At 41.7% G+C, this 22,124-nt stretch overlaps 1 protein-coding gene across 3 annotated transcripts in view; it reads left to right on the plus strand.

Annotated features, from left to right (window-relative positions):
* The first annotated feature begins 266 nt into the window (after positions 1-266).
* MDN1 (midasin AAA ATPase 1) overlaps positions 267-22,124 on the plus strand; it is a 163,912-nt gene continuing 142,054 nt past the window's right edge. For all 3 annotated transcript variants that reach the window (XM_080666284.1, XM_080666285.1, XM_080666286.1), the window contains exons 1-8: positions 267-468; positions 8,866-9,092; positions 13,077-13,301; positions 13,670-13,777; positions 13,857-14,049; positions 16,716-16,961; positions 17,679-17,810; positions 20,484-20,587. In XM_080666284.1, the coding sequence (XP_080522410.1) occupies positions 367-468; positions 8,866-9,092; positions 13,077-13,301; positions 13,670-13,777; positions 13,857-14,049; positions 16,716-16,961; positions 17,679-17,810; positions 20,484-20,587 (1,337 nt within the window). In that variant the 5' untranslated portion in view covers positions 267-366. The remainder of the gene's footprint in view (positions 469-8,865; positions 9,093-13,076; positions 13,302-13,669; positions 13,778-13,856; positions 14,050-16,715; positions 16,962-17,678; positions 17,811-20,483; positions 20,588-22,124) is intronic.

Genomic DNA, 22,124 nt, shown 5'->3' on the forward strand with positions numbered 1-22,124 from the left:
TCGCTTCTCCATATTGGCAGAATCTTCAGTCTCCTTGTCCTGTAGCGCGTCATCTCCCCATTTCCCATCACTAGGCCCAGGAACCGGGTCGAATACACCAATTCTGCTAGCATTCCCTCCAGCAACTAGCGCAGCAGTGACGCCGGACGTTTCCGCTGCCGAGGGGGCGGGGCGGGGGCGGGTCCTCCTGGTCGCCGTGGGCGTCGCGGGGTGATGACGCAGAGCACCGCGTGCTCTCCCACGTGTGCTGCCGCTCTCCCGGGGCTTGTGGGGCTGCGGCGGCCGCTCTTGGGAGGCGTAGTTGTTGGCAGCCCCGGTTCAGGAACCTCTGGGGCTCTGAGCGCAAAGCCGGGAGCACTGGTGGCCATGGAGCACCTTTTGCTGGAGGTGGCGGCCGCGCCGCTGCGTTTAATCGCTGCCAAGAACGAGAAGAGCCGCAGCGAGCTGGGCAGGTTCTTGGCCAAGCAGGTAAGAACCAGAGCAAGAGAGGGAATGCCCGGCCGCCCTCCGCGGGTGCCCCGTGACGCGCTGCTTTACGGGGAGAGAGAAGCGGCTTCTTGTCATCCTGGCCCCTTCCTCGGGGCTGGCCAGTGGCGGAGGCGTCCGCGCGTTTGTCGAGATTGGAAAGAGCCTTTGTTTATTTGGGGGATCCTTCCCTTTCTTTCTCCACTGACTTACCCCATGTGGCAGACCCCGTGTGGCAGACATGGCCTTCGGAAAGAAAGGGGTGTGTGTTTTTTCTGTAAATGAGGTGGATAGTCTGCCCTTTTGCCATGTGTTTTACTTCAGTGTCCCGGGTCCATTTGGATGAGTGTTTTTCTTTTCTGCCGTGTCCATTCTTTTGGGCACTTCGACAAGTATTGATTGCATTCCTGCTGTGCCTAAGGCACAGTGTGGTTTTGTGGGGAAACAGATAAATAAATCCGTTGCGGTCTCTGCTCCCAAGGAATTTAACATTTATTTTTGGAGACAGTTCATGACCAGAAAACACCTGAAGGAAAAAAACAAGACAGTGCTAACTGCATGATACCGTAGTAATTACGAGGTAAATTAGAGTTTTCTGGGAAACGGGTCTTTGGTCTTTTAAAAGCCTTTGGCCTCCCTCCCACTCCTCCACCCTCCCACTCGCGTCTGAGTTTGGAATCCTTATCACGCATTTTTTATCATTTTCATTTTAATTTCCTATTTTATGCTTCCCCAGCCCCAGTATCTGTGAGCTTCTTCAAAATAGAATGTACCTCCTCCCCCCAGCCCCTAACTCCAGTATCTTCTAGAACTTAGTCACAGATGCATTGTCTTTATATATCCCATTGCTTAGGAACCTATGGCTTTATTTTGGGTCTGGAGCTTTTTGGATCTGGAATGGCAGAGAACTAATATGAGAGGCATTTCTATTTGGAAATAACAAATTGAACGTGTGAAGCAAAGAGGAGGAAGATGTGGAAAATATCCCTGGGATTTCTGGCCTTGAGCCCTCAGGGAAGGAAATCACTAACACAAATGGGGAGGTCTAGAAAGAAAATTGATTTTTGGTGTGCTGGAGTAAAGAAAGACATCATCAGTTTAACTGAGCTGAGTTTGTGACAAACTCCTGAATTATGTATTGTTGCTAGAGGTATTTTTTTTTTTTAATGTAAACGGGCTTTATAATTTAGCAGAGGTTCTGAATCTAGGGATCACAGACCAGCAACAGGGGATTTATGATTCCACACCACTGAGTGGGTGCAAAATTGGTGTTTATGTATTGGGAGCAGGATGGGGAAATGGTTTTAGGAAACTGTATTAGTAATGTTATTGGGACCACTTGCCGTCCTTTTCTTTGCCTCACATTGTCTGCAAGTTCTGTCCTGTCTCAGATACCTTTCAGATTTGTTTCTTTCCATTTCAGAAAAGAGTTGATTGTGTTGCCATTTAATTTTTCTCCTGTTTTTGGAAACAAAATGATTTTTAAAAAATATATATATTTTATTGATTTTTTTACAGAGAGGAAGTGAGAGGGATAGAGAGTTAGAAACATTGAGAGAACATCTATCAGCTGCCTCCTGCACACCCCCTACTGGGGATGTACCCGCAACCAAGGTACATGCCCTTGTCCGGAATCGAACCTGGGACCCTTCAGTCTGCAGGCCGACGCTCTATCCACTGAGCCAAACTGGTTAGGGCGGAAACAAAATTATTTTTATTGGCAAGTAAAGATTTTTGAAATACTGGTTTCTCATTTGAGTTTGGTATCTGAATTAAGAATTTTTTAGAATTGTGCTTCCTGCAGTGTTCCTTATTTAAGCTGGTGACATCACCCTCTCTATCCAGTCATATAGGGAACTGAGGGTCGTCATCATTCTTTTTCCTTCACTTATAGCCAACTTCTCTTGATTTTACTTTCTCAGTGTTGACTCTATTCCTTCCTCTTCATTTCTACTACCACTACTATACTACAATTCTCCTCCAGTTTCAGTCTGTGGATTTTCCAACACCACCAAGCAGTTCTCGGACACCAGCCCTGTGTCTTTTTTTTTTTTTTTTAAATATATTTTATTGATTTTTTACAGAGAGGAAGGGAGAGGGATAGAGAGTTAGAAACATCGATGAGAGAGAAACATCGATCAGCTGCCTCCTGCACACCTCATACTGGGGATAATGCCCACAACCAAGGTACATGACCTTGACTGGAACCAAACCTGGGACCTCTCAGTCCGCAGGCCGACGCTCTATCCATTGGGCCAAACCAGTCAGGGCTCCAGCCCTGTGTCTTACGATTTAATTCAAGTCTAACATTTTCTACCTGAAGATAGCTTCAGATCCCACAGGTGAAGGGCTCAGTCCTGTAAGACTGCCCTTCTGCTCCCACTTCAGATGCTAATTGCAAGACCTATTGTCGCTTGTCTTTCTGACCGCCTGTGGATTGGAGGTTTTAACTATCCCCTCTTTGGGTTTGATTAATTTCCTGGAGCAATTTCTAGAATTCAGAGAAACATTTTACTGACTAGATCACCAGTTTACTATAAATGGATATAATTCAGAAACTGTCAGATGGAAGAGATGCATAGGGCAAGGTATATGGGAAGGGGTTTGGAACGTCCATGCTCTCTGAGTGCGCTACTCTGTCCATCTGTTCATCAACCCAGAAGTTCTCCAAATCGTGTCCTTTTAGATATTTATGGAAGCTTCATTACATAGGCATGATTGATTAAATCTTTGGCCATTGGTGATTGATCTGTTTCTAGGACCTCTGTCCTCCCTGTAGTTGGTTGGTTCTATCCAGCCCTAACTTGGGCAGCTTTTAAAAATAAACCTCATTAACATAAGGGATGACACTTTTATTCCATCACAGGAAATTCCAAGGGTTTTGGGAGGTCTATGCCTGGGATAGGGTCAAAGACCAAATATATATTTCTTATTATAATTTGTAATATCACATATCCTTAGCTCCTTGATCACTATCTATGTTCAGGAAGAGCAGAGTGTTTAGGGTGCATGAGTATGAAGTATGGCTGAAAATCAAATTAATTCTCTTTAATTGCTTTTGGGGACTTTTTGGAAAAGTTACTTAATACCCCTACGTCTCAATTTCTTGATATATTTCACATGGTAGAAACTAAATACTAGTAGTTACAGAGAGTAGTAAAAGCAGGGACTCTGGAGGCAGACTCTGTGTCATGGGTTCCTGATTCTGAAGCTAGCTTTGTGACCTTAGCTCCCTTGTAGCATAATAAGAACCTAGGAAAATTCCAGGACAAGCAGATGGGGAAACTAAGACAGATAAACAGCAGTTTGCAGCCACCTAATAAATCCTATCTTCCCTAAGCCAAGGATACTTAAGAGTAAATGGTTTGTACTTCTCCCCAACCAGAAGGGAGATAGCTGGGCCATTAAACAAGTCTTAATAAATGTAGGATAATTGAAATTATACAGGTATATTCAGTGACCTCAGTGAAATTAAATTGGGGGGCGGGGGCAAAAAAACAGCCCAAAAGTTACTAGAAAAATCCTAAATGTTCTAAGTCCTATATAATAAAGAGCTAATATGCAAGTGGTTGTCACGCCCTCGCACCATCAAGCCATAACAGCTCAGACAACACTGGGGGGAGAGGAATGGGGACCAACCAGGCTGCAGCCCGAGAGAGGGACAAGCCACCCGCCCAGCAGTCCTGGGCGCCAGCGGCTGTGCCTGTGCCTACGGCCCAGGAGAGGGACAAGCCACCCGCCCCGTGGTCCCAGGCGCCTGCAGCTGCGGCCCAGGTGAAGCCGCCTGCTCATGGTCCCCTGCAGCTGTGGCCGGCCAGAGGGAGGGAAGCCTGGGTCCTGGGTGCCTGTGACTGACTGGAGGAGAGACTCCTGGGTCCCGGGTGCGGGGTGAGGCAGAGGTGGTTAGGGGCGATCAGGCTGGTAGGGGAGCAGTTAGGGGCGATAGGCAGGCAGGCGAGTGGTTAGGAGCCCGTGGTCCCGGATTGCAAGAGGCAGTTGGACATCCACCGAGGGCTCCCGGATTGGAGAGGGTGCAGGCTGGGCTGAGAGACACCCTCCCCCCCCAGCACGAATTTCGTGCACCAGGCCTCTAGTTAAATAACAAAATTAAAAGAAAAAAACCTGATGGTTAAAGAAGAAATCACTGGGAGAATCAGAAAATATTTTGAATTGAATGTTACTTTAAACCAGTGGTCGGCAAACTGCGGCTCTGTTGACTAATGAGTTTGCCGACCACTGACCTAGACTCTCGATTCCAATAATTACAGGCTGTTGTTGTTCCTTGTGATTAAGCCCCTATCCCAGTGGTCGGCAAACTCATTAGTCAACAGAGCGGTAAACCGTGGCTCGTGAGCCACATGTGGCTCGCAAGCCGCATGTGGTTCGTTTCGTGAGCCGCAGTTTGCCAACCATTGCTTTAAACAATTCATGGGTTATAGCTAAAGAAGTATTTAGAGGTAAATTCATAACATTAAAATTCTTATATTAGGAAATAGTGGTATTAAAATTCACCTTAAGAAATTAGAAAAAGAAGAGTACATTAAACCCAAAATAAGTTGAAGGAAGAGAATAATAAAGAGTGGAAATTAATGAAAAAGAAAATGGATAAGTAATAGAGCAATTCAGTGAAACCAAATGGTGATTCTTTGAAAAGACTGATCAAGAATAAAAGGGGAAAATTCAAACTACTTGGAATGAAAGAAGGCCACCATTATAGATTCTAAAATAAGGTAAGTGACTAATATGAACAATTTTTTGCTGATTAATCAGACTTGTTAGTTAGAAAGGAGCATTTCAAAGACAAAGACAAGATAGGAGTAGAACAAAAACAAGCTAAGAATAGAACAAAATTTCCTCAGGTTGATACAGAGCATCTATAGAAACCTAACTGGCATCTTATTTAATACATGAATAACCCAATTTAAAAGTGGGTAAAAGAGCCCTGGCCGGTTTTGCTCTGTGGTTAGAGCGTTAGCCCAGGCACTGGCCTGCTTGGGGCATGGGTGGGAGGCAAACAATTAATGTGTCTTTCTCACTTTTGATGTTTTTCTCTCTTTATCTCCCCCTCCTTCCCTCCCTTCTACTCTCTCTAAAAATCAATGGGAAAAATATCCTTTGATAAGAATTGGTCCCCCCTCCCCCCCCCCCAAAAAAATAAAGTGGGTAAAAGAAATGAAAAAACCCATCACAAAAGAAGATAAATGAATGGCCATAAACACTTTAAAAACTTATGAGCCTCTTCGGTCATCAGGGGAATGCAAATAAAACCACCAGATACCACCGGATCTCTTCTAGATTGGCTAAAATTAAGACTGACAATACTGTATGTTGGTGGGTTATGTAGCAACTAGAGCTCTCAAACATTGCTAGTGGAGTGTAAACTGGTACAACTAATTTAGAAAACAGTTTCTTTTAAGCATTGCAAAACAATTTTTTAATTAAAATTTACTATCTGTTGAAGCATACAGTTGCCATAGAACCCAGCAGTCTTACTCTTAGTTAATGAAAAAGATGAAGAGTGATGAATATATGTCCATAAATCTCTTGTACACGAGTGTTCAGAGTAGTTTTATTGATGGTAGCTGGAAACAGTGAAAATATCCATCAATATGTAAATGAAAAAAAATTGTAATATATTCATACAGTGAAAAAGTAGTCAGTAATGAAATGGAATAAACTATTGAAGCATACAACTACATGGATGATTACCAAAAGCATCAATACTGAGCAAAAGAAGCTAGATAGGAAAGAGTACATACCATATGATCAATTTATATAAAGGTCTAGAATAGGCAGATCTATAATCTATGGTCATAAAATTAAGTCATTGGTTGTCTAGGGTGAGGGGGTTGACTGCAAAGGAAATTGAGAGAACTTTGGATTTGATATTTTAATTGGGGTGGAGGTTACACAGTGTATACATATTCAAAACTCATCCAAGTATAAATGGCTGCATTTTATTGTATATAAATTATATTATAAAAGCCAATAAAGTTGATTTTTAAAAAGTTAAATATCTGTTTCCTCTAACACAGTTTTCTAGATTTCCTTTTGAAGACAAAGTTGATTACATAATGTCCTCTGGAGGTTTTTTCCTAGCTCACAAGTGTCCATTTGAATAACATGTCTAATTTCCTCAGGTTGATCCAGAGCATCTGTAACAGTCTAACCACTGAGCAACCAGCCAGGGCTCTTTTACCCACTTTTAAATTGGGTTGTTCATGTATTAACTATGATGCTGGCTAGGTTTCTATAGATGCTCTGTATTAACCTGAGGAAATTAGACATGTTATGTTTGTTTATTTTATAGATGATAGAGGTTTTTTCTTCTTCACAGAATAACCACTTACTATATTACTGTTATTTTATTTTTATATTTTAAGAATATACTTTTAGGGGGCTTATTTATAGGGACATTTAGCGGTTGAAAATGTGAGGTTATGCCTCTGTATATCATGGCCAAATCTGTTAAATTTCCTTGCCTCCATTTTTACGAGGTCCTTTGGGTGGCCCCCTCTAAGCAGCAGAACTAATATTGATAGAACTTGTTTTAAGATAATATTCTTTCCCCATCAGTGCTTTGTTCAAAATTAGGTGTTTTTATGAAGAGAAGGCCCAATAATTTGGGAGACTTTGTAAGAGCTCTGGGGTAAGGTGACTTCTTTTCAGAGTCATAACTTTGGAAAAAATTGTTATGTTTTTGCATATGGTGTTTAGATTGTGCTCAAGCTGCACTCTTACAGATAACTGTTTAATTTGAAACTCCTTAAGATAAATTTATAGTATTGGGCTTGCTAGGTCAGAGGGTATGTCGCTTTGTCCGACAGCAAGGGTTGTACAGTCCTGCACACACACTAGCAACATGAGACCTTTTATACACTTTACAGTTTTCCCTATTATGCTTATGGACATTTTGACCCCAGGCACCAGAATTTTGTGGTGTATTTCATCTTGCAAATTAAAGTGTGATTGTCTATTTTGGATTTGTTTTGTTTGTTTATTAGAGGCTGGAGGCTTTATATGATAGCTTTATGTATATTCAGAAATTGATTTCCTTTTTTAAAATTTTTAACATTTAAAAAATACATTTTTATTGATTTCAGAGAGGCAGGGAGAGGGAGAGAGAGATAGAAATATCAATGATGAGAGAGAATCATTGATCGGCTGCCTCCTGCATGCTCCATGATGGGGACCAAGCTCGCAACCCAGGCATGTGCCCTTGATCGAAATTGAACCCGGGACCCTTCGGTCCGCAGGCTGACGCTCTATCCACTGAGCAAAACTGGCTAGGGCCAGGAATTGATTTCTTAATCTCTACCCTTTCCTCAAGAGAATTGGCAGTTTTGTATACTAACTGCAGTTTTAAAAAATTTTTTGTTTTCATTTAATTTCTATATTTTCCTTCAAGAGCAAAGGAGCCCTGGGAGAATGTTTTGACCCTGAAGCATAGATTATTTTTCAGAGAAGCTGTATAGTATTTCACATGTATTTACTATTAGTCCTTTTACCTGAAACCCCAGTAGACCTACTGGTAATAGCCTTTACATTAAATTAACTCTAATCCTCTATTGCAAAAAAAAAAAAAAAAAAAAAAAAACCACACTGTGTTTTGTTGTTGTTTTTTAAATTTTATTTTAGAGAGAGAGATATGTTGGTGTGAGAGGGAAACTTTGATTGGTTGCCTCCCACACATACCTGACCGGGGATCAAACCCTCAACCTGGGTAAGTGCCCTAACCAGGAATTGAACCCACCACCTTTTGGTGTACAGGATGAAGCTTCAACCAACTGAGCCACACCAGCCAGGGTGTTTTGTAAGGTAAACTGACTTTTGAAGTTTGGAAATTGGTTATTTTAATTCCAAGCTAGAACTCTTGGCTCTTTTACAGTAGTGCAAACAAATCTACTATATATATAAAACCCTAATATACAAATAGACTGAACAGTGGAACAACTGAACAACCAGTCACTATGATGTGCGGGGGAGTGTACATGGAACATGGTGGGTGTAGGCCACGGCGGGATGGTGGAGCAGGTGGGCGGGGGTGCCAGACCAAGGCAGGGCACAGGTCACTGTCATCGGGGCAAGCCTCTGGTGGTTACTGAAAATTCTTTGCTCCCACGTGCTGCAGTCCCATCCAGTGCTCACACCCGCTGCCAGTGCCGGCCCCAATCACTCCGCGCCTTCAGTAGGTAGGTACGAGCAGGGCTGGCACCAGCTGTGGCAGAGGAGACTGGGGGCCGCGGCAGGAGGGGCCAGGCGGGAGCAAGGAGGATGGGCTGAGACCCGCCCCTGTGCCCACTGCAGCCTCAAGGCCCACAGTTCCTTTCAAGGTGCATGAATTTGTGCACTGGGCCCTAGTATTGTATATATAGATCTTTTGTGTGGCTTTTCTCTTAGGTGTGGACACCTCAAGATCGCCAGTGTATCCTGAATACCTTAGCACAGTTACTTCTGGATAAAGACTATACTATTCTGATCAGTCGCCAGTTTCGCCCTATCCTTTTGGATTTGCTGGAAAGGAATGCTGAAGCCATTAAAACTGGAGGCCAAGTCAACCATGATCTACATGAACGACTCTGTGTTTCAATGAGCAAGCTTATCGGTAGCCATCCTGATGTCCTCCCGTAAGTAACAGCATTATTCTTCACGTTTCTCCTTGCAGTGGTAGAACCTGCTCTCTCCTGGGAAGTAAGGAGGAGTCTGAGCTGAGAATGGAAGAGGAAAAATACAGGAAAGAAAGATATAAGTGGTACTGTTTTGTAAAAATAATCACAGAGACTCTTTTATCCAGCTCAGTTCAGTAACCATTTATTAGGTTTCTCTTTAAGTCTTGGCCATCAAGACAGAAAAATGGCCAAGATATGTCCCCTACCCCCAAGGATTATATCATCTGGCAAGACATGCACATAAGGCATATTTAAATAAGTTTTAGCTGAGACTCTAAAAGCATCCACTTCAAATGGATGAGATTTGTGCCTTGTTAGAGGAGCTGAGGGTGTGGGTTAGAAGAGGTCTCGTATCCGTTTTAGTTTTCTATAAATCTGTCCAAATCAGTATGGTAAGAAGTTGTGTTAGAACTGTATTCTAATGTATTTCTCTTTTAACCTGCTCCATTTCCAATCTGGGCTAGTTCACCACTCATTAGACAACATGGTAATCCCCCCACTCCCAGGGGTTACCATAATAATGCTGAATTTATTGCATAACATAATAAAGCCCGGAACTTCTGGGCTTAAACAAGCCTCCTGCCTCAGCTTCTGAAGTATCTGGGGTTACAGGCATATGCCACACACATGGCTTTCTCTCTCTTTTTTTTAATCTTCACCTGAGAATATTTTTTCCATTGATTTTTAGAGAGTGGAAGGGAAGGGGAGAGAGAGAAAGAGAAATTTCGATGTGATGGAGACACATTGATTGGTTGTCTCCTGCATATGCCCTGACCAGGGCTGGGGATGAACCTGCAACCAAGGTACATGCCCTTGATTGTGATTGAACCCAATACCCTTTGGTCTTCAGGCCAATGCTCTAACCACTGAGCAAAATCGGCCAGGGCTCTCTTTTAAATTGATAGTAAAATATAGTTTGTGTGGAAAAGCCAAAAGAGGCAGGAAAATGACTTTCAAGGTTTTTTTAATTGAGAAGGTAAAGAACTTTTACTCTAAACGTGAATAATGTTGTTTGTACTAATAGGAACATCTCTTATATCCATCTCTTATGTATTAGTTTTCATCAACACAATAAGTACACTTGGCTTTCTTGAAAGTATGATCTCTAGTCTGGTCCTTAAATGAGTGAATAAGAAATAAAGGCTTGGCGGGGGGCGGGGGCGGGGGGAGAACCATAATTTTTATGAGCTTTTTTTTTTTTTTTTTTTTAATATATTTTATTGATATTTTACAGAGAGGAAGGGGGAGGGATAGAGAGCTAGAAACATCGATGAGAGAGAAACATCGATCAGCTGCCTCCTGCACACCTCCTACTGGGGATGTGCCCGCAACCAAGGTACATGCCCTTGACCGGAATCGAACCCGGGACCCTTCAGTCCGCAGGCCGACGCTCTATCCACTGAGCCAAACCTGTTTCGGCTTTATGAGCTCTTTTTCTAAAAGGGGAGGGAAAAATAGGCCCAGTTTTATTAAATTAGAAAATATTCAGCAAAGGAAAGAATAGCATCATGTGGTAGTCCAGAACATGTGGTGTGGTTTGATTGAGGATTGGGATTATGGCCTTACTTGATAATCATCTAGATATTCTTGACCTTGGTACTATTTCACAAGGTGTGCTAGTCCTCTAGGATTGGCATGTGGGTAACTTGAACCCCAACTTCTCTTTAAGGCTTTATGGGAGAGTGCTTCCAGAATCATTACAATGATGGATTATCTACATCTGGTCTCTCATTAGCTTCACATTTTATGTTCTTATTAAATGAATATGAGGTACATACCTACTTTTTTAATTTACAATTTGCCAGGGCAGTATATTTTTCTTTATATTTTATTTATGCTCCTACATTATTCCAAAATGAAATAATGCAGCTTACAAAGGTACCTGTGATAGAATAACTTAAAACCAAGCAAAAAAAAAAAAAAGCTGTGCATGATGTGCAGTGAATTAAAGGTAGTGATGTGGAATGGGATTTTGATTTTTAGTTTTAAGAAATGCAGCTTAAAACTTAATGCATATTAGTTTAACATGTGCCTCAAATTTACATAGAGGAAATATGCCTAATGTTTTAAAAATTTCCTAATATATTTAGATAGGATACAGTTATTTATTCAGTAGATTCACATATAAGCTCCTCTCTTTTAAGCTCTAGACCACATCATGGGGGTAAGAAAATCACATATAATGGGTTCCTGTACTTGAAAAAAATTGAATACAATATGTTAATAAAGGTGTGAGCCAAATAGATAAGGGGAGCAAGGAAATCATTAAAGTAACAGAAATGAGTGTGTTATCCTCTTGGAAATTAGAGAAGGTTTTGTATTGTGGCGGAAGAATGAAAAGAAAGAAATGGGATGGGGATAGAAATCTAGAGACTGGGATAGGAAGAATCCGGTCAAGCTAGGGTCCTCAAGCCATTCATTTCTGGGTTCACACTTCTTTCTGAGGCCTAGCTGTTAATTTATTTGGGGTTTCCATGAGGTACTATGATAGTCTTAACAAGACTTTTTTTTTTTGTTAATCTTCACCCAAGGATATTTTTCCCATTGATTTTTAGAGAGAGTGGAAGGGAGGGATAGAGACAGAGACAAACATCGATGTGAGAGGAACAAATCAATTGGTTGGACTCCTTGGTTTCAAGTCCAAGTTCATCTATGATAATAGTATCTACCTCACGGGACTCAAAACAGTGTCTGACATATTGTGGGTGCTCAATAAATAAAATTTTCTTTTTTAAAAAAATATATTTTTATTGATCTCAGAGAAGAAGGGAGAGGGAGAGAGAGAGATAGAAACATCCGTGATGAGAGAGAATCATTGATTGGCTGCCTCCTGTACACCCCCTACTGGGGATTGAGCCCGAAACCCTGGCATGTGCCTTTGACTGGAATCGAACCTGGGACCCTTCAGTCTGCAGGCTGACGCTCTATCCACTGAGCCAAACTGGCTAGGGGCCACCCTGCTTCCTTTTGATTACTATTTGCATGGAATTAAAAAAAAATATTATTGCCCCACAGGTGTGGCTCAGTGGATTGTGCATTGTTCCATGCACCAAGCGGTCATCAGTTTGATTCCCAGTCAGAGAGAGAAACGGAGAGGGAGAGAGAGAAACCTTGATGTGAAAGTGAAACATTGATTAGTTACCCCCTGACTGGGAATTGAACCCACAACCTGGGTATGTGCCCTGACTAGGAATGGAACCCTTCACCATTTGGTGTACAGGACGATGCTCCAACCTAGTGAGCCACACCAGTCAGGGCCGGAATTATTATTTTTATTTCTTTACTTTCAGTGTGCTCTTATGTCCAGAATGAGTTTCTTATAGATTGTGTGTAGTTTGAGCTTTTTTAAAAAAATCATTCAACCAATCTATGTCTTTTGATTGAAGTTGAAACCATTTACATTTAAAGTAATACCAATAGAGAAGGACTTAATGTTGCTATTTTGTTAATTTTTTTGTATGTCTTGAAGCTTTTTGTCATTCTTTTCCAGCCTGCCTTTTGTTTCATGAGAATCTTCTCTTCATCTTTAATATGCAACCAAGGTTCCGTTGACTCTTTTTTTGTATGCACCTCTCATTGTTTCTGTAAGTGGCTGTCTTCCTTACTAGATAGCAAGTTCCTCAAGGAAAGTATCTCTTTGGTTTTGTACATCCAGGATTTAACAGTGTCTGGCTTAGTATTTGTTGAAAACGAGTACATTTTCAGTAGTAAACACTTGCAAAATAAGTACCTTTGGTGTTTGTATTCTCTTAGTCATATATCTCATGCCATGATCCTGGTTCCTGAACTTGAACAGGTATAATCTTGGGACTAGGGAGCTTTAGCATCTGTGTCTTTGTTCTCAGTCCCTAGTGAGTTCTTGTTATGTTCTGCTATCCTGTCTCAAAGTGGAGATGTATACATCGAATTCCTCACCAACAAATGAAAATTCTCTTTCTGAAGGTTTGCCCTGAGGTATTTCAAGGACACTTCTCCAGTCTTTCAGAGACTCTTCCTAGAGAGTTCAGATGCTAATCCAGTCCGCTATGGGCGCAGGCGGATGAAGCTACGGGACCTAATGGAAGCAGCCTACAAGTTTTTACAGCACGAACAGTCTGTGTTCCGGGAGCTCTGGGACTGGAGTGTGTGTGTTCCTCTCCTCAGAAGCCACGACACCTTGGTCCGCTGGTGCGTAGCCTTTGGATTTTTCCTGTGCTGCTAGTATGGGGATGTTGGGGAGAGTATAGCATTGTGTGCATAAGGAGGGAAAAGAAACCATTTAATATGTTATCTTTGTGCTGGTTACTTTTGAGTTCTTACTCTCTTTCCTTACTCGTGTGTCACACCAGAGGAAAATGAGATGATTTGAGTGGAGTTTCACTTTTTCCATGTTCTGTCAAGTGAATTCATTATGCCTGATTTGTATTTTCTACTGTTAAATGTGTTATTTTAATTCTACAAGATTTCCTTTTCTAGTATTCAGTTGGCTAGCAAATTTTCTTTATTCTTTAGAATCACCTGCAGGTCCTGAGTTTATATACTTTGATTTTCTCCAGGTACACAGCACATTGTCTTGCTGTGGTAACTTGCATGAATGAAGAGCACAAGCTATCATTCCTTAAGAAGATTTTTAATAGTGAGGAACTGATCCATTTCAGGTTGAGGTAAGCAGGAACATTTCTGGAGACCTTGATGTGGTTTACTCTGGATTAAGGTTATTGATGAGATCCTCATTTCACTCAGGTTACTAGAAGAGGCCCAGCTGCAGGACTTGGAGAAGGCCTTGGTTTTGGCCAATCCAGAAGCTTCCCTGTGGCGTAAGGAGAAGGAACTGCAGTACTTACAGGGACATCTTGTTTCAGCTGACCTCTCCTCCAGGGTGACTGCTGTCTGTGGTGTGGTGCTGCCTGGGCAGCCACCAACCCCTGGAGGGCAGGTATGTTGGCATCAGTAGGATGTGTGCCCCCTTCCCCTTCTAAGCACCAGTAACAGGCCAAAGCGAGTTTGCCAACTTGCTATTCCATTTATAAAAGTTAAAGAGACATTTACTCGGGCCCTCCTCTCTGATTTTCCCGTTGTCCCTATTTAATGGTAAATTAGAAACTATAACAATGCTTGTGTGGTGCTCTTAACTTTAGCAAAGCTCTTCTATATATCCTCTCATTTATTTACTATGACAACTGTGAAGTTGGGTGGCACATGTTATAATACTATATTTATGTAAAACAAAGACAGACTGAATTGCCCAGAGACTCTTGGGTTGCATATTGGCTGACACAGGACACAGGGCTAGGCCCAGGTCTAAATCCCAGCCACCTCTTTCTGTTAGGATTTTCTCTTTGTCTGTTGTGGCGGAGGCTGGTATCTATAGAGAACTTCCCCCTGCCATATGTTATGACCTTTCCAAGAATGTGGCTCTAGACCACACTTTGGAAAGACTTAACAGTTCATAATCTGGTTCCATAATCTGGAACCACTGGGAGCCAGTCTGTTTTCTGTTCCCCGTCGCCCCCCAGCAGTCTTTGTTTGTTATTCTTCACTCGAGAATATTTTCCATTGATTTTTAAAGAGAGTGGAAGGGAGAGGGAGAGACAGAGAGGAACATCAATGTGAGAGAGATACATCAATTGGTTACCTCCTGCATGCACCCCGACCAGGGCCAGGGAACCTGCATCCAAGGTATGTGCCCTTGACCAGAATTGAACCTGGGACCCTTCAGTCTGGAGACAGACACTGTATCTACTAAACCAAACCGGCTAGGGCCCCCCCAGCAGTCTTTAATCAGTTGTTACTTGGATCAGACCTACCCAGTTTTCTTCTTAGAACAAGTCCTGGGTTTTTCCTTGAACCATAGGTTTGTCACTTGGTAGTGCAATTAAAAAACAAAAAAGAAGTAGTACAGTATACATGTAAAAAACCACACATATGTTAAATGTACATTTCAATGATTATTCCTGAACTGGATATCTGTGTAACCAGCACTAAGATACCAGCACTTCCAAAACGCTTGTGTTTCCCTCTAGTCACTAAAACCCGCCCCTCTTAACCACTCTCCTTACATAGATTATGTTTGGAGCATTAGAATTTTAATATAGGAAGGATTCTGGTTGGGTGGGCTTGATGTTGGGTAGCAATGGCAGGGCACTGGGGGCAGAGTGCAGAATCATGCTATGGCCTACCCCAGTGGTCGGCAAACTGCGGCTCGCGAGCCATATGCGGCTTGTGAGCCGCGGTTTGCCGCTCTGTTGACTAATGAGTTTGCCGACCACTGGCCTATCCCACCTGCTAAATTGCTGTAGTAATAGCCCTTCAGGAAGTTGCAAATAACTTTCAGCCCTGAATCTTATTTTGTCCTCACATATCTTTAAGGGACTAGCCATATTAGAGAATTATTATTTCTTAAAAGATAATCATTCCACTTTTCCAAGAGATCATTTTTCCTCTATTATGTTAGGTGCATTATTATTAAAAAAATTTTTTTTTTTAAATATATTTTATTGATATTTTACAGAGAGGAAGAGAGAGGGATAGAGAGCTAGAAACATCGATGAGAGAGAAACATCGATCAGCTGCCTCCTGCACACCTCCCACTGGGGATGTGCCCACAACCAAGGTACATGCCCTTGACCGGAATCGAACCCGGGACCCTTCAGTCCGCAGGCCGACGCTCTATCCACTGAGCCAAACCGGTTTTGGCAAAAAAAATTTTTTAATGGTGGTAAAATACACATAATATTTACCATCTTAAACTTTTTTTAGTGTGCATGTCAGTGGTGGTAAGTATATTCACATTGTTGTGCAGACAAACTGCAGAACATTTTCATCTTGCAAAGTTGAAACTCTGTACCCATTAAACATATTGGGCACATTATTTTATTATTTTTAACTTTTTGTTATGGAAAACGTTAAACACATTCCAAAGTAGAAACAATAGTGTAATGAACCCCCATTTACCTACCCATCACTCTTCTTTAATAATTATAAATTTGTGATAAATTATATTTCATTGTTTCTGCACACTTTCCCGAAACCACATTATTTTGAAAGCAACTTCCAGATGCTCATCATTTCATATCTAAATATTTTAGAATATATGTAAAAGAAAAGCACTTAAATCAACTGGCTGCCTCCTACTCGTACCCTGACCAGGGATCGAACCCGCCACTTTTGGTGTATGGGACAATATTTCAACCAACTGAGCCACACCAGCCAGGGCTTGTATGCATTCTCTATCTTAGATATGAAACCCAGGATATGGTGAGAGGAAGAAAAACAAAAATAATCCAGTTGTGGTTTGTTCCCATCCCTTGTGTGTCAGCTTTTTTGGCTTGTAAAATTTTGGGAAACTTCTTAAATTTGTTAGTGAATTTTTTACTTTTTCCCCCAAAGGCAGGAATTGAGGGAGGAAGAAAGGAAAGAAAAAAAATCAGATCTTTACTTTGGATAATATACCTATTGTTGTTATTCTTTTGGTACTACTAATATATTGGCAGAGGTTTATGTAAAGATCAGAGGAAGCATTGCAGAAATTTAATTAACCTGTGCCTTTTGGAGAAAGGACTCATTCTTGACATGCTTTTTATTTCTCACTTGCCTCCTTAGGCTAGTAGTAACAGGAGTTCTTCTCATGAACAAGAGCTGGCCTTTAGGTCTTATGTACTGGTTGAGTCGGTCTGCAAAAATCTTCAGACCCTGGCTATGGCAGTGGCTTCTCAGAATGCTGTGTTGTTGGAAGGACCAATAGGATGTGGCAAAACTTCCTTAGTTGAACATTTAGCTGCAATGACAGGTAGAAGGAAGCCCCCTGAGCTTCTCAAAGTTCAGCTTGGAGATCAGACCGACAGTAAGGTAATTAAGAAATGGCAAGTTTTGGGAGATTAGAATGCTTATAACTATTTGTATTAAAATATTGTTTTTGCTAAAGGACTATGATAATAGTTACTGGTCTACTGGTGGGGTCCCTTGGCCTGGCCTGAGGGATCGGGCTGAAACCAGCTCTCCGACATCCCCCCGAGGGGTCCAAGATTGTGAGAGGGCAGTTCTCGGGTGACACACCCCAGAATTGGGCTTCCTCCTGTCTGGTTCTGGGTGTGCCATTTGAGAACCGCAGCTGCCAGGTCACTGCAGCTTGGCAGCTCCTGCATTGAGCATCTACCCCCTGGTGGTCAGTGTGTGTCACAGCTACCAGTCGGACGGTCGCTTAGGGTTTTATATACACTGAGTGGCCAGATTATTTTCTCTGAACGCATTATAATCTGCCCACACACATATATTAGATGCCTGGTGCATGAATTTATGCATGGGTGGGGTCCGGCCAGCCTGGCCAGGGGAGGGGACATGGGTGGTTGGCCGGCCTGCCTGCTGGTTGAACTCCTGGTTGAGGGGACAATTTGCATATTAGCCTTTTATTATATAGGATATACACTGAGTGGCCAGATTATTATGCATTCAGAGATCATAATAATCTGGCCACTAAGTGTATATAAGTAGAAGTTTAATGGAATTAAAGGATATAGCAGTGATACCTCAGATGTGTGATTTGAATAATTCATTCTCTTTCTGCAGATGCTGCTGGGAATGTACCGCTGCACAGATGTCCCAGGAGAGTTTGTGTGGCAGCCTGGCACCCTGACACAGGCAGCCACAAAGGGACACTGGATCCTACTGGAGGATATTGACTATGCCCCCTTAGACGTGGTATGTGGCTTTGCTAATTTCTTGTCTTTAAAGAGCATTTTGTTAGTGATTCTAGGGGATAATTTAAACATAGGCGTTTGATTAGAGAAATGTAAGAAGGTCATTCATGGTTACCTACCTAATCTGGTTTGAGGTCTTGGTTTACTTGGCTGGTTTCTTATTTGATAGAAAATTAATAAAATTTGGCTTGTACTGTTTCCTTTAGTAGTAGAATGTGACCCAATTTCACAGAAGTTTTTTCCCTCTAGTCAAATATGTGGCCAGTTTTAACAGCCTTTCCATGAATCAGCCCAGTGGGAAACATCTTACCTCTGTTACAGATACACTGAGAACTTTGAGACTCTACTTCCCAGTTATGGCATCTGTAGAGCTGTGGGCTGAGGACAGATGATGTATTAAGAGTGTGCTTGTCTTTGTTCCATTAAGGAAAAGATAGTGGATGTACTAGTATATTATTGTTTTAAAAAAAATCACTTTTCTATGTGTATAAAATTTAGCTGTGGAGGCAATCCATGTTTCCTCTGTAGTCTAAACTATGACCAAGAAAACAAATAACAGAATAAATAATTCTTACTTTGGACAGTTTTTTCTGAGATTGGTTTTAATTTTCCTTTTAACATGAACCTTATAGTTAACTGCATATGAACTTTTCCCTCTTGGATATGAGAATAACATGAAGATGGGGGCGGGAGGGGGTGAGAAGGATAGGAGAGGAGGGTAGGGAGAGGGAGAGGGAGATATGAAGGAAAAGGAGTGTCTATAAATGTGTATTATGATGATTTTAGTGTCTAATGAGGTAAAGATGTAATGGTATTATTGGCCTAGTTAGAGCCTCAGTTTGATCATCATGTTGTAGAGTCTTAATACTCAGTTCTATAGGGCTGTAACTCATTTTTCTTAATTAGTCAAGGCTGATTCCTACCAATGAGACTTAAAAATAAAACTGAATTATAAGCTATCAGGCAGGTTTAAACGCATTTGTTGAGTCTTTTTTTCCTTCCTACTGCTATCTTTCCTAGGCATTTTTTTTCAGATATCAGGGTACCTGGAAATCATTAGGATGGTGGATGGTGGAATCAGAGCCCAAGAAAGTAGATGAATATGAGTGATATTCCATCCCTGTCATGATAGAGCCTAGGGATCTATCACTATCCCATTGCTAAGTATATTCTTTGATGACAAAGCCCAGATTCAAGGCCAAACTGATGATTTTCTTGATCTTTTGGCAGTGTCTGATAAACATCAGAAAATTCCTGTACTTTGAGTTGCATTTTGTGCAGACCATTCACCTTCTGTTAATTTGTTTTCAGAAGGTGTGTTGTTCAGTTGATTATAGTTAAACATAATTATCATCATAGTGAAGTTGTGTTTACTTAAAAACATACTTGATTCCTTGATTATTATTTTGTTGTTTTCAGAATTTCTCAGCTAATATTTTAAGGCAGCTTTTACAGATCTCCTTTAGGATGATTTTTTTTTTTTTTTAGTTTCAAGTTTTGGCATTATCTTGGAGTTGCCCCTATGCTGTTTTGGGCTTTCCTTTCAGCTCCTGGCTGTGTATGAAACAATGAAAATTATGTCTGATATTTTAGAACCCTCTTCCTTGGCTCTTTGTTTTTTCTTTTAAACTTCCCCTATAAACTCACATCCCCAGATCCATATATACAGCCCTCACTTTTCTTGAAAAATCTCTACTTGGATGTTCCTTAGCACAAGTTCAAGTTATCCAATATGTCTGCTCTTTCTCAAAACAGCTTTTCTGCCACACAGTTACCAAGCCAGAAGTTGGATGTCTCCCTCTTTCTAGTCTCTCACTCAGTCTTACATTTCTCAGACTTTCTATTCTGTTCTCACCTATCCCACTGCCTTAGCCCAGGGCTCTTACCTTTTTTCTTCCTTACTTTCTTACCTAACTGCTGACCTTTTTCATCTCTTTTGCTCCAGGTTAACTCTTTAGTTTATCTTCCATAATGTTGCACAGTTGGTTATTTAAAATAAAAAAATTTAATTTCCCTCTCTGCCCCCAGGCTAAAATCCTTTAAATAACTTTCATGATAAAACTCAACTTCCTTAGCTCAACACAGGAGGCCCTTTTTCATCTGTCTTTAAGCCTTATATTTTTCCACTACTTATGCACATTCTGCCATAACCATAACATAGTCCTCTCATGCCATACCTAGGCATATAAATTTTTATACATTTGAATATTTTGCTTGGAGTGTATGTGCCATTTCACTCCCATCAAACCTGGCTAATACCTGCTCATACTTTAAGACTTGGTGAATGTCATTACCTCTGGGATGGCTTCACTTCTGATTTATAGCCACTCTTTTCACATATCACTTTGTACATCTCTGGGTTCACACTCGTCATGTTGTGTGGTGCTTTGCATAGCTATCTCCCATTAGCTGCTAGGCTGTGAAGCCTCAGTCGTGTCTGGATTTTGAGGGTCTTGCTTGCTTCTGGTCCATATAGGCACTCAGGGAATGGAAAGAATAACTTGTTCTTCTGTAGTGGGGTGGCTCAGCCTTCCCACTTGCCTTTTGACCCTCTTTTACGCTATGAGAGCTGGGGTTTCTTTTAAGAATTTGTTTATTATTGGGAGAAGGGTGGTTTGTTTTTGTTTTGCTACTTTTGTCTTAATAGCTTTATCAGTGGGGTTTTGTGATTTAGGTTTCCATACTGATCCCTCTCTTGGAGAATGGAGAGCTCTTGATTCCTGGCCGAGGTGACTGTCTAAAAGTGGCTCCTGGATTTCAGTTCTTTGCAACCAGGAGGTATGTCGCATTAACCTTTCAGTTTCCACTGTGGGGCCTCTTCCTCAAAAGTCTGTACATTAGAGCTGTCCCAAAAGTCCTGGAATAGAGTTCTCTGGGCTGACTTTAAGTAAGGTTAGTTGGAACTGATGGCAGCCATCCTTCTCATTCCTGACTACTTTTATGTTTTATTGATTTAGAGAGAAAGGGTGGGGGAGAGAGATAAACATCGATGTTAGAGAGAAACAGATTCATTACCTCCCTTATACTCCCCAACCAGGGATCAAACCTGCAACCTTGGTATGTGCCTTGACCGGGAATCGACTCTGCAGCCTTTTTGTTGTCCTGGACAATGCTCCAGCCAACTGAGCCCCTGGCCAGGCTTCATTCCTTATGACTTTTACTTTTTGTTAATCCTTACCGAAGGTTATTTTTTCCATTGATTTTTTTACAGAGAGTGGAAGGGAGGGAGGAAGGAGGGGGGAGAGAGAGAGGAACATTGATGTTAGAGAGACATATCCATTGGGTGCCTCCTGCATGTGCCCTGACTGGGGTTGGGGATTGAAACTGCAATCCAAGTACATGCCTGTGACCGGGAACCGAATCTGCAACTCTTTGGGGTCAGGGCTGGTGCTCAAACCATTGCTCCATGCTGGCCAGAGCCCTTACAACTTTTAATGGAGATAATTAATTTAGAACATAAGGGTGTGTTTTTTCTACTTAAATATAAGTAGCCAGCCCTGATCGGTTTGGCTCAGTGGATAGAGCGTCGGCCTGCGGACTGAAGGGTCCCGGGTTCGATTCCGGTCAAGGGCATGTACCTTGGTTGCGGGCACATCCCCAGTGGGAGGTGTGCAGGAGGCAGCTGATCGATGTTTCTCTCTCATCGATGTTTCTAACTCTCTATCCCTCTCCCTTCCTCTCTATAAAAAAAATCAATAAAATATATTTTTAAAAAAATAAATAAAAAAAATAAGTAGCCAGTTTAAAAGAACTATCTTCATGTTTTCAGAAATTATCAGAGGCAGGATTATTGTCAGATAGCCCTGGGTTTGAGTTCTGAAGGTGATACTTTGTATCTGTGTGCGCCTTGTTTTTTTTCTGGTTATAATGGGGCTAATAATATCTACTTTACAATTTAGTGTAAGTTGTAAAGATTAAGTGAAATGACTTGCATTAAAAACCTTTCAGCTGAAACTGGTTTGGCTCAGTGGATAGAGCGTCAGCCTGTGGACTGAAAGGTCCCAGGTTCGATTCCGGTCAAGGGCATGTACCTTGGTTGCGGGCACGTCCCCAGTAGGGGGTGTGCAGGAGGCAGCTGATCGGTGTTTCTCATCGATGTTTCTAACTCTCTATCCCTCTCCCTTCCTCTCTGTAAAAAATCAATAAAACATATTTAAAAAAAAAAACAAAAAAAACAAAACTTTCACAGCCCTAGTTGGTTTTGCTCAGTGGATAGAGCATCAGCCTGTGGACTGAAGGGTCCCAGGTTTGATTCCAGTCAAGGGCACATGCCCCTGTTGTGGGCTCAATCCCCAGTAGGGGGTGTGCAGGAGGG

The sequence above is a fragment of the Plecotus auritus genome (assembly GCF_963455305.1).
Source record: "Plecotus auritus genome assembly, chromosome: 4".
NCBI lineage: Eukaryota > Metazoa > Chordata > Mammalia > Chiroptera > Vespertilionidae > Plecotus > Plecotus auritus.